This window comes from Salvelinus namaycush, chromosome 3 (genome assembly GCF_016432855.1).
Source record: "Salvelinus namaycush isolate Seneca chromosome 3, SaNama_1.0, whole genome shotgun sequence".
NCBI classification, from domain to species: Eukaryota; Metazoa; Chordata; class Actinopteri; order Salmoniformes; family Salmonidae; genus Salvelinus; species Salvelinus namaycush.
Window position 1 is genome coordinate 77,590,264 of NC_052309.1, and position 13,511 is coordinate 77,603,774.

The window sequence follows — 13,511 nt, forward strand, 5'->3', positions numbered from 1 at the left end:
GGAATTCTCATGCTAGAAATCCAACTGTTCTCCCTCCATAACTAATTTCTATAGGGGCAGCAGAGAATAGCAGAGAACCAGTAGGAGAGCTAGAGAGAGTTAACAACTCTTAAACCCATATGAATGTCCAGACCCCCTATTACTAGTCTGTTCAACCTCTCTTTCGTATTGTCTGAGATTCCTAAAGATTGCATTGCAGCCGCAGTCATCCCCCTCTTTAAAGGGGGAGACACTCTAGACCCAAACTGTTTCAGACCTATATCCATCCTGCCCTGCCTTTCTAAAGTCTTCGAAAGCCAAGTGAACAAACAGATCACCGACCATTTCGAATCTCACCGTACCTTCTCCGCTATGCAATCTGGTTTCTGAGTTGGTCACGGGTACACCTCAGCCACGCTCAAGGTCCTAAACGATATCATAACTGCCATCGATAAAAGACAGTACTGTGCAGCCATCTTCATCGACCTGGCCAAGGCTTTCGACTTTGTCAATCACCATATTTTTATCGGCAGACTCAACAGCCTTGGTTTCTCTAATGATTGCCTCGCCTGGTTCACTAACTACTTCTCAGATAGAGTTCAGTGTGTCAAATCGGAGGGCCTGTTGTCCGGACCTCTGGCAGTCTCTATGGGGGTACCACAGGGTTCAATGGCTGACTCTTTTCTCTGTATATATCAATGATGTCGTTCTTGCTGCTGGTGATTCTCTGATCCACCTCTACGCAGACGACACCATTCTGTATACATCTGGCCCTTCTTTGGACACTGTGTTAACAAACCTCCAAACGAGCTTCAATGCCATACAACTCTCCTTCCGTGGCCTCCAACTGCTCTTAAATGCTAGTAAAACGAAATGCATGCTCTTCAACCGATCGCTGCCCGCACCCGCCTGCCCGACTAGCATCACTACTCTGGACGGTTCTGACTTATATGTGGACAACTATAAATACCTAGGTGTCTGGCTAGACTGTAAACTCTCCTTCCAGACTCATATTAAGCATCTCCAATCCAAAATTAAATCTAGAATCGTCTTCCTATTTCGCAACAAAGCCTCTTTCACTCATGCTGCCAAACATACCCTCGTAAAATTGACTATCCTACCGATCATTGACTTCAGCGATGTAATTTACAAAATAGCCTCCAACACTCTACTCAGCAAATTGGATGCAGTCTATCACAGTGCCATCCATTTTGTCACCAAAGCCCCATATACTACCCAACACTGCGACCTGTATGCTCTCGTTGGCTGGTCCTCGCTACATATTCGTCGCCAAACCCACTGGCTCCAGTTCATCTATAAGTCTTTGCTAGGTAAAGCTCCGCCTTATCTCAGCTCACTGGTCACCATAGCAACACCCACCCGTAGCAAGCGCTCCAGCAGGTATAGTTCACGGGTCATCCCCAAAGCCAACACCTACTTTGGCAGCCTTTCCTTACAGTTCTCTGCTGACAATGACTGGAACGAATTGCAAAAATCACTGAAGTTGGAGACTTATATCTCCCTCACTAACTTTAAGCATCAGCTATCTGAGCAGCTTACCAATCGCTGCAGCTGTACATAGCCCATCTGTAAATAGCCTATCCAACCAACTACCTACCTCATCCCATATTTGTTTTTGTTTTTCTGCTCTTTTGCAGTATTTCTACTTGCACATCCTCATCTGAACATCTATCACTCCAGTGTTAATTGCTAAATTGTAATTACTTCGCCACTATGGCCTATTTATTGCCTTACCTCCTTACTTAATTTGCACACACTGTATAGAGATTTTTCTATTTTGTTATTGACTGTACATTTGTTTATCCCATGTGTAACTCTGTGTTGTTGTTTTTGTCGCACTGCTTTGCTTTATCTAGGCCAGGTCGCAGATGTAAATGAGAACTTGTTCTCAACTGGCCTACCTGGTTAAATAAAGGTGAAATCAAATAATACGAATAAATAATGAAGTTACTATATATTTATTGCTAGCATGCATTCCTGGGGAACAAAGATAATGATAGTGTATTGGTATGATCCAGACATATGCATCCAATCTTAATACAAATGTGTTACAATGTTGTTACTATAGTAAATGCGGTGAAGAATAACATAACACCGTTAGAAATCCAACCAAGCACCATGTACAGTATTATGAAGGTGTCCTGTCTGTCATGCATGGATCTCATTGAGGACACTCTCTGTAGGGGACCATCACTTGTTAGCACCTGCCTGTCACACTGACTGTGTATGAGTGCTGTGGTGTCCCTATGACTTCACACACATGCCGAGACTGAGAAGTGTGTCCTCAGCACCAGTCTGGGTGCCTCGTCTCAACACCAACGTGTCAGCGCCCTCTAAAGGCCAGCAGGAAGAATGCAACACTGAACCGTTCCTCTAACAACTGAACAAATTTGTTACATATGATATAAAATGGAGTGGACACAGTATATAAAGTAATCTAAAACAAAAAGCTCAAGTCAAAAGGTTGGCCTATCCCTTCAGACTCCTATAAGAGTGGCCCTAGCGCTCCACCTTGCCAGTGCTTGGCTCAGATGACATGCAGGAGGAAGTGCCAAGCCTCATTCCACAGGGTGAATAAAAATGGATTTAGCTGGAACCGAGGGCCTTTAAACTGACTACTGCTCAGAGACAGAATCGTACATATTAATAACCTCAGTCAACCTCAGTCATTACATATACTGTACATCCAGAAATACAGTAAATTGACTGGAGCGGTAACTAACAATGTCTGTACCACAAATCAGTCTACGCACAACATATTCATATTCTGATTTCAGCACAGATTTGGGTCTACATTATAACTCTAGACTGGAAGATAATATGGTAAGATAAGCTTTGGACGCAATGATTTTGGAGAGCCTTTTTCCTGGCGCCAAGCTTTCTCCCTCTCCGGCCGCTCTCTCTCTCTCCTGTCCTCCAACAGACGGTCGCAGCGAAGCCACACTCCAAATCCGGTGTGCAGATGGACACCAGTGCCAGATCTAATCCCGAGCCGCTTGGCACTGGGGGTAGAGAGAGAGAGGGAGAGAGAGGGAGAGAGACAGAGAGGGAGTGGGGGGTGTTGGGAAGAAGGAAACAGTACTGGACATTTGGTTAGGCGGTGCAAATTGAATCTGTTCCCTCACCCTCATTCTGTTAGCAGCATAAGCAGCTGGGCCCTAGAGCTCCCTGTACTGAGCCCAGGCAGCATCCAGACTGACGCTAGCAGATTGCTTGGCTTTTATTATTTTCCGACCCTTGATTACGTGGCCAAAACACTAAACGTCTGGTAAACTCTCTTTTCCATTCGCTTCAAAGTCTGCAATTCCCTCTACTCCAGCTCTCCTTCAAAGAGTGACCTCGTCCTGTCTGTTCTGCAGCCTAGGAGAGGAGGAAAGGAGGAGAGAGGACGGGGGTTATCACAGAGCCCTCCATCACTCCCAGCAACACATTCTCCTGTTCAATCCCTCATCAGCCACTCATGAACGAGGGGCACCATGCCAGAGACATGCTACTATACTCCTTGCACTCAGTGACATTGACATTGCGGACAATTTTCTTTAACATCACCACACTTCCACTTCCTCCTCTCTCTCTCTCTCTTTCTCGCTGTTTCTCTGTCTCGCTCTCTCTCATTCCTTCTCCCTCCCTCTCTCAGTCCAGTGGCTGAGGGAAAAGGCCTGTCCTGTGCCAAGGCAGGCAGTGTTCTAATGCATGCCTCTCGGAGCACCTAATTTCCCACCTGACCCCGCCACTACCCATAAAGCACTGGGTCACCAGCCGCCCACTCACCTCATCTCACAAATTGTGTCAGCACAGGGCACCAGGGTCCTTTTCTGTCCAGCCCAGCACTTTTGTTTCCATTTATAGCGGTAGTCTTTCCAGTAATTCTTATTATTATTTCCCCTAATAGGTAGATGGAGGGTAGGTGGGTGGATTTCAATGACGCTGAATCCCGGTGCTAACGACAGCACCTTTAAAATGGTGTAATTGTTATTAAGCCCAAATTATATTAAGCCGTTCAGCTGGAGTTCGGCCCGGCCACTCTTTCCTCTTGCTCTTGTAGTTCACGTCTGAAGGGTGCATACTTTTCTGACATGGCTTGAAACAGAGACAACAAAATATACATAGTGTTTCATCCCGGTTTGCAGCCCTGTGTGTTAAAGAGTGGTGCAGGACATTCAGTCATGTCGTTTGTATGCACTCTGTGGGTCAAATTCAATCAAGCATCCCTTAAAGCCATCTTTATCTCTCACTGGCTCTATACCTCCCTGTTGGAGGTCACACCCAAGATCGCTGTGGATACATTTGGCAAAGGGCCTGCAGATTCTCTTGGCACATATACTGTATGTATTTCACTTACAGTACCAGTCAAAAGTTTGGACACACCTACTCATTCAAGGGTTTTGCTTTATTTTTACTATTTTCTACATTGTAGATTAATAGGGAAGACATCAAAACTATGAAATAACACATATGGAATCATGAAGTAACCAGAAAAGTGTTAAACAAATCAAAATATATTTTATATTTGAGTTTCTTCAAAGTAGCCACCCTTTGTCTTGATGACAGGTTTGCACACTCTTGGCATTCTCTCAACCAGCTTCACCTGGAATGCTTTTCCAACAGTCTTGAAGAAGTTCCCACATATACTGTACTGAGCACTTGTTGGCTGCTTTTCCTTCACTCTGCGGTCCAACTCATCCCAAACCATCTCAATTGGGTTGAGGTCTGGTGATTGTGGAGGCCAGGTCATCTGGTGCATCTCTCCATCACTCTCCTTCTTGGTCAAATAGCCCTTATACAGCCTGGAGGTGTGTTGGGTCATTGTCCTGTTGAAAAACAAATGATAGTCCCACTAAGCGCGAACCAGATGGGATGGCGTATCGCTGAATAATGATGTGGACCCATGCTGGTTAAGTGTGCTTTAAATTCTAAATAAATCACAGACAGTGTCACCAGCAAAGCACCCCCACACCATCACACCTCCTCCTCCATGCTTCATGGTGGGAACCACATATGTAGAGATCATCCGTTCACCTACTCTGCATCTCACAAAGACACGGCGGTTGGAACCAAAAATCTCCAATTTGGACTCCAGACCAAAGGACAGATTTCCACTGGTCTAATGTCCATTGATCGTGTTTCTTGGCACAAGCAAGTCTCTTCTTCTTATTGGTGTCCTTTAGTAGTGGTTTCTTTGCAGCAATTCGACCATGAAGGCCTGATTCACAGTCTCCTCTGAACAGTTGATGTTGAGATGTGTCTGTTACTTGAACTCTGTGATGCATATATTTGGGCTGCAATTTCTGAGGCTGGTAACTCTAATGAACTTATCCTCTGCAGCAGAGGTAACTCTGGGTCTTCCATTCCTGTGGCGATCCTCATGAGAGCCAGTTTCATCACAGCGCTTGATGGTTTTTGCGACTGCATTTGAAGATACTTTCTAAGTTCTTGACGTTTTCTGCATTGACTGACCTGAATGTCCTAAAGTAATGATGGACTGTCATTTCTCTTTGCTTATTTGAGCTGTTCTTGTCATAATATGGACTTGGTCTTTTACCAAATAGGGCTATCTTCTGTATACCACCCTACCTTATCACAACACAACTGATTGATGTAAACGCATTAAGAAGGAAAGAAATTCCACAAATTAACTTTATAGAATGCACACCTTTTAATTGAAATGCATTCCAGGAGACTACCTCGTGAAGCTAGTTGAGAGAATGCCAAGTGTGCAAAGCTGTCATCAAGGCAAAGGGTGGCTACTTTGAAGAATAATTGTTTAACACTTTTTTGGTTACTACATGATTCCATATGTGTTATTTAATAGTTTTGATGTCTTCAGTATTATTCTACAATGTACATTTTTTTTAAAACTTTTGACTGGTACTGTATGTCAACATCACACAATGACAAACATGTTACTTCATAGAAGCCTGAAGGTGCTCTTGTTGGTTTGGCTTGGTGTTTCATTGTGTATGCATGATTGGATCACAGCCTCAGTAGATTAAAACCGCAAAGCATGAAATTATAGTCAGAGAGAAGCAGAGGGATTTCTTGCTACAGAGCAGCATGGACAGACCAGTGAGATAAGAGTGGGTAAAGTGCTGAGTATTGGGACTTGGAAAATCTGCTGACATCACAGTGGCTGCAAATGCATGCTCTTCTGTGTAAGTTACAAAAACTATTCTACCGATACCTCTTCTTTCCTGATTGTGTGCTAATCATTCACCAAGAGCGATCAAACTCAACTCTGGACCATGAAGCCAGTGCCATTGTGTTTTTTCATTGTTTCCCTCTAATCAGGGACTGATTTAGACTTGGGACACCAGGTGGGTGCAATTATTTATCAGGTAGAACAGAAAACCAGCCGGCTCCAGACCTCATAGGGTAAGAGTTGAATACCCGTGACCTAGAGCAACAACTGCTGATGAGGTGAGTTTAGAGAGGGATAGGAGGCCCTCTCCTGGACAGAGCCAAACATACAAAATGGGTGAGGTGATGTGAGATAACACATAGCAGCATTGATTACATAACAGCATAACATTGACTACATAACAGCATTGATAATAGATAACCGCATTGATCAAATAGCTAGATCATTCACACCTTACATTTAGTTTGAATATCCTTGTTTTTCACCACTCGTCCCTATGTGGTAGGTGTAGAAAGTTGTGTGTTATACATCATTACATCCTGTGCTAATCTCAAAAGGACTTCCAGCCAGGTAGCGATGTGAAACTACATCCATACTGTAGCAGCACCAGCACCAGTACCAGCACCAGCACCAGTACCAGCACCAGTACCAGCACCAGCACCAGTACCAGTACCAGCACCAGCACCAGGACCAGCACCAGCACCAGCACCAGTACCAGCACCAGTACCAGCACCAGCACCAGTACCAGCACCAGCACCAGTACCAGCACCAGCACCAGCACCAGCACCAGCACCAGTACCAGCACCAGCACCAGCACCAGTACCAGCACCAGCACCAGCACCAGTACCAGCACCAGTACCAGCACCAGCACCAGCACCAGCACCAGTAGCAGCAGCAGTGTCTAGACCAGATGGCTGAGTGGTGATCTGATGGATGAAGTATCTACTGCTCCAGACACCCAGCCTGATGGTCCCGCACTCCTCTCTCTCTCTGAGCCCTGGACACAGGGATACAGGACCACAGGTACAGTATAGAGCAACGCAACTCATCTGTCCACAAAAACACTGACTACAAGTATAGCTGTGCAAGGCAGGCTAGTATTCACACGTCAGTTAAAGCAACGAAAAGGTTGTAGCAAGGCTTGGTCTATGAAATCCTGCTGACATCAGGCACACACTGCACACTGATATGCGAATGATCAATTAATATATTAATAGTGTTTCATCGTTGTCTCTGTTCACGCCATGTTCACATCAACTGGGTTTAAGACAGATCAATACATATATTCACCATCGCTCCATGGGATTGGAACGATGGTGAAAGCCTCATATTTGATAGAGTGTTATGCAGGCTCTACTAAAATGTGATATGGTCTATGCTTTACAATAAAGGGCTTTGAATAGATACAAACCTGATATTTCACATTGAGTGTCACGGTCCAATCAAAAGTAGCATGTGGTCATTCAGTACTACAAAATGAAATAGCATACTGAAAGCATGATTACCAGATAAATCTAACCGCTTTCATTTAAACTCTATTAAAGTTAAAGATTTGTTGTTCATTAGATCATATCTTTTTTTTATATCAAAGTTGATTATAACCCTTTATTAAAGTGGTAAAGTATTTGTAGATGTTTTATATGGCTTATTATATTTTTTAAATTGTACTTCTTTAATAAAGAGTTTGTTAATGCTTTTGTTAATATTACAGTAAATATAGGCATAGTTACCTACTTGTTACCTACATGTTAATTAACATGTTAGTTGTTCAAAATGTTGTAGAATCTCAAGGGTCCTAAATAAGAAGGGACAGGTTAGAAAGTCCTGAGGTATTGGAATCTTTACAGCAGATCTCCATATCTAATCCTACTGTGTTCCTTTCCTCCAGCACGCAGCACCTCAGGCAGCCTTGACCTTCTATCAGGCACTGGAGGCTGCTGCTCTTTGTTATATATGCCATGGCTTGATGTATAGGGTCTTTTAGCCCCCGGTTTGGCTCAAATCCGAGGGCCCATTTGTACAGATGGGCTTTTACGTGGGCCATTTTAGCAAAGCACCCACCCCATAAAGCCAAAGTGCCCCATTGCTTCATAATTGTGTGATTATGGTCATTTCCTGTGGTCGAGGTGATAGATTATAATTTAGTCCAACAGAGGCTTTTATCATTTTTTATCTTCTCGCTTGACCTTAATCAACCACGGGATGTTTGAACAAAGCCCAAAGACAATATTTCAGATAAAAGGTGTGCATGGTGAGATCACACAACTGGTGATGGGGGAGCCTATTGTATTAAAGTCGTATGGCCTAATTGGAAACAAGTGATAAAACATGTAATGACGTTATACAGCTAAGTAATACTAACACGTAGTGGCTCGTAGGTTAAGGTAATGTAACCTGTACGAGGCTATAGTGCCACCAAGTGGGGGAACCTTGATATTACAATCTGTAAAGCGGATGGACAAACCATTACATCACATTTACCATCACAAAACAAGGCTCTGATGCTTTCTGATCCCCATTTTACAACCCAATTAAATCTAAAGATACTGCTAAATGAATACAATATAAATCCAATTTGATGATGTCATCCAAACTTCACCTAATAAGCATACATGCGTTTCCCCTTCCTGTTCTTCTAAACCACTTATTCATGATATACACAGGTAACTGCCAAAATAAAGGAAACAGCAACATAAAGTGTTTTAATAGGGCGTTGGGCCGCCACGATCTAGAACAGCTTCAATGCACCTTGACATAGATTCTACAAGTGTCTGGAACTCTATTGGAGGGATGTGACACCATTCTTCTATGAGAAATTGAATTATTTGGTGTTTTGTTGATGGTGGTGGAAAACGCTGTCTCAGGCACCACTCCAGAATCTCCTATAAGTGTTCAACTGGGTTGAGATCTGGTGACTGAGGCACAGATACACACACACACACACACACACGCACGCACGCACGCACGCACGCACACACACACACACACACACTTTTTCTAGCCATGGTAGCCAAAATATTGGGCAACTGGGCATTTTTATACATGACCATAAGCATAATAGGATGTTTTAATTGCTTAATTAACTGAGGAACCACACCTGTTGGGAAGCAGCTGCTTTCAATATTAGTTGTATCCTTCATTAACTCAAGTGCTTTCTTTATTTTGGCAGTTACTTTTAGATCCCCTTACCATAATAAATGGAAGCATATATGCGGCGTTCACGTGCTAGTCAAAACTAGGAAAACTCGAAATGTTCGACTTGCTAACTGGTTGAATGTGGCACGTGTATAACTATACTGAACAAAAATATGAAGACAACATGCAATAATTTTAACGATTTTACTGAGTTACAGTTCATATAAGGAAATCAGTCAATTGAAAGAAATTAATTAGGCCCTAATCTATGGATTTCACATGACTGGGCAGGGGTGCTGCCATAGGCATAGGCCCACCCACTCGGGAGCCAGGTCCATCCACTGGGGAGCCCCCCCCCCGGGGTAAAACAAATGGGCTTAGGAGTTGTGCCCCGCCCCCCTTCCACCTGGCACATCTCCCCCAGCTCTCCCCCTTCCACCTGGCACATCTCCCCCAGCTCTCCCCCTTCCACCTGGCACATCTCCCCCAGCTCTCCCCCTTCCACCTGGCACATCTCCCTCAGCTCTCCCCCTTCTACCTGGCACATCTCCCCCAGCTCTCCCCCTTCCACCTGGCACATCTCCCCCAGCTCTCCCCCTTCTACCTGGCACATCTCCCCCAGCTCTCCCCCTTCCGCCTGGCACATCTCCCCCAGCTCTCCCCCTTCTACCTGGCACATCTCCCCCAGCTCTCCCCCTTCCACCTGGCACATCTCCCCCAGCTCTCCCCCTTCCACCTGGCACATTTCCCCCAGCTCCCCCCCTTCCACCTGGCACATCTCCCCCAGCTCTCCCCCTTCCACCTGCCACATCTCCCCCAGCTCTCCCTCTCCACCTGGCACATCTCCCCCAGCTCTCCCCCTTCTACCTGGCACATCTCCCCCAGCTCTCCCCCTTCCACCTGGCACATCTCCCCCAGCTCTCCCCCTTCCACCTGGCACATCTCCCCCAGCTCTCCCCCTTCCACCTGGCACATCTCCCCCAGCTCTCCCCCTTCCACCTGGCACATCTCCCCCAGCTCTCCCTCTCCACCTGGCACATCTCCGCCAGCTCTCCCCCTTCCACCTGGCACATCTCCCCCAGCTCTCCCCCTTCCACCTGGCACATCTCCCCCAGCTCTCCCCCTTCCACTTGGCACATCTCCCCCAGCTCTCGGTGTCATTGTGATGTCCCATCAAGGGATGTTCTGTCCTTAGAGTCTACACACACTACACACACTCCTACAGTAACTCATCTTCCTCTACACTGTAACACTCAGGCCAAAAATACACTACCTTTTGGTTGAAGTAGACACGTTTATTAATGATAATAATGATGATGATGATGAGGATGATGATAATATTAATAATTAGTCATAATTATAATAACGTTAATGCCATAATAAATAGAACTCTTAATCTGAAGCACATAAGAGAAGCATACAGAAAGAGAAAAAAAGAAACACAAAGTTTAGAATACAGAGCCAGAGGAGAGGGGACTTTTAGAGACTTTTACCTTTCAATATATCCATTGAATTTTTTAACATTTTTTAACTTTATTTAACTGGAACATTTACAAAAAGGAGAAAGAGATATATTTAAAAAATCCTTATAAATAAATGTGTCATTATAGAACAAAATACAAGATTTTGGGAGTCAGAGGGGAGGGGGTATCGCGAGGGGGGATATTATGTACAGTAGGGTAAGGAATACAAAAGGGGCGGTAGACTCACACAGTAGAACGGGAGGGGGTGGTACAGTAGTAACTCTCTCTCAGAGGGATATCCTGCTCATGTCACAGCTCAAGCCATTGTGCTCAGGGCTCAGGAAGATAAGGACTGGTACTTGCAGTCTACACAGAGATCAGGAGGGTGGCCTACTGCCTGCCTGCCTGACATCCCACCTGCTGTTTCTTCACACTCACATTTCACCTGAAACTGACTGGGAGTTAGTTAGCCACATACACTATGTAACTCTCACAATCAAATCTACATCTATACACTAAACCTGCTTATGATCATTGCCTTCCTCAACAGGACCTGTTACTTAATAATGTGATGATGAAAATACATGTTATTTCCATAAGGGTGTCTGTAATATAGCTGAGAGAAAGTAGTTGGGGCCCTGCAGGGCCAGAGTAGTTGTGTATGACTATCTGGAGCACTAGCTATCTGTTGGCAATCAGCAAGTTGTTAAGCAGTTCTGTAGCATATTTCTAGGCCAAAACGTGTGTCTGTGATTCTCTGTATTTGAGTGTGTGTTCATATGTGTGTTTCTTTAAAGATGCATTATGAAGGTCTCATATAATTTCAGACAGTAGTTTTTCGGTCCCCGAAAACTGTGCACAATTGTGTACAACGTCATCCATTTTGTCTTGCAAAAAGAATGTGCATGATATGTTACGAATTCCAATTCATACAGCATGTTACGAATTTGTAAGTGCTTAAGATCCTGTCCAATCTCTTTAAGTGCAGGGGGAGGGGAAGATCAGTTCACACAATCACCATCACGCTTTCAGTCATATAACACATGATCACATGTTACAGTATATCAGGGGTATAGCTTGTAGGAGGGTGCCCCTTATCTACCCCCTCTACTCCCTGACACCACCACAGCCCATATAATAGATATGTATATATATATATATATATATTTATATACAGAAAAAGAATACATACTTGTTGGACACCCTAGACATTAAAATACATTCAAGAACTGAACCAACATTCTTGTTTAAACACATGTTTACAGTGACTCTCCTGATATAAAGTAAGGTTGCTTCAACAAATTAAAACGTTTTTTTCTTCTTTAAAAGTTTTCAGTGCTGCAAATCACACAAATAAATATTCTCAGAATACATTGACAAAACAACATTGTAATTGACATGTTTCAGCCCTCATTCCTTTATTACCATTGGATGGGCACTAGTTCTATAATGTTTATCAAGCGACATAGTCCATATGCCTTAGGCTTGTGTTTTGGTTATGCACCTGCTGATGTATTACAATTAGATTATTCGATTATAATTCAATTGTTACATGGACATTGATGAGTATTTCTCTTCTCTGGAAACGTGCATCGTTAGTTAAATGCACCCTGGCTTGTTGGTCTGTCTGTTTGAGATACTTTGTCCACTGGTGCAGATAGAGACACAAAGGCTTGGGCTTTGACCCTGGCAGGTGAGGAAAGTCAGGGACTAACGCATCAAACTCTCTCTCTTTCTCTCGTCGTGAATCAGAGACCTCTGCTGGGGCTTGGAGAGGAAAGGGAGCTGGAGGAGGAACTTATCTCATTTCTCTACTGGCTTACCCACAGACAAGTAGACCAGTGACAGTACTGCCCATGGAGAGTGGACCAGTGGTGCTGCCAGGAGGAAGTGGAGTCATGACGACAGTATCCACAGGGTAGAGAACAGCAGTGACTACCCATAGGAAGCTGGCCAGTGACACTGCAACAGGAAGTGGAACAGTGGAACAGTGGCACCAGCGCAAGGAAGGAAGCGGATCAGTGAGACCACGAAAAGACCGCACACAGGAAGTGTAACCATAGAGACCTCCAGCTGGAAGTTAACCATTGACTCCGACCCACAGAAAGTGGACCTGTAATACAATGCTTTTGCCCGGATGCTGAACCCTCCTAGCCTGCCACTGTAACATTACTGTATGCATATATATCACCACCTCCTCTTGTCTGTCAGTGACAGGAGTGGTGTGCCAGAGAGAGAAGAGCAGGACTCTCCCTCTCCACCACAGAATCAGCATCGAGGGCCAACTGTTCGTCTTCCTTACCAAAAACATAAAAACATATTTGTACATATATACTGTTTTATACACACTTTTTACTTGTAAATCACAAGCTGTAAATCACAAAAGTATAGAAAAATAAAATGTGTTATAATAACAGGATGCTTTCTCTCTTTTTTTTCTCTCGTTGTCTTTCTCTTCTACCCGGCAAAGGAAGTCCCTGGTGGAAACTGGCTCACTCCGTCTGTAGCGCTTGTGGCTGGTTTTGACACCGCCGCGGCACCACTCCACACGCACGCCTCCCGTCTCTCCTCACCAGCCTCAGTAGAGGGACTCCTTTTCTTCTTCTCCTGTTGTTTTCTTAAAGCTAGTTCTCCTCTTCTCGTTGTTTTCATCTGTGATGTCCATCAATACTGAGCACAGCGTTGCCTTTGTTATTTACTGGAGGTGAATAGGAAGAAGAGCAGGGAGACATGGGTAAGTACGCAGAACGTCGCATCTCTGATTGACACATATA

At 44.4% G+C, this 13,511-nt stretch overlaps 1 protein-coding gene across 1 annotated transcript in view; it reads right to left on the bottom strand.

Moving 5' to 3' along the window:
* Window positions 1-10,558: 10,558 nt before the first annotated feature.
* Window positions 10,559-13,511, bottom strand: part of LOC120039480 (RNA binding protein fox-1 homolog 3-like) — a 347,402-nt gene continuing 344,449 nt past the window's right edge. The window contains exon 15 of the mRNA XM_038984889.1: window positions 10,559-13,435. Within this exon, the coding sequence (XP_038840817.1) occupies window positions 13,433-13,435 (3 nt within the window). The 3' untranslated portion in view covers window positions 10,559-13,432. The remainder of the gene's footprint in view (window positions 13,436-13,511) is intronic.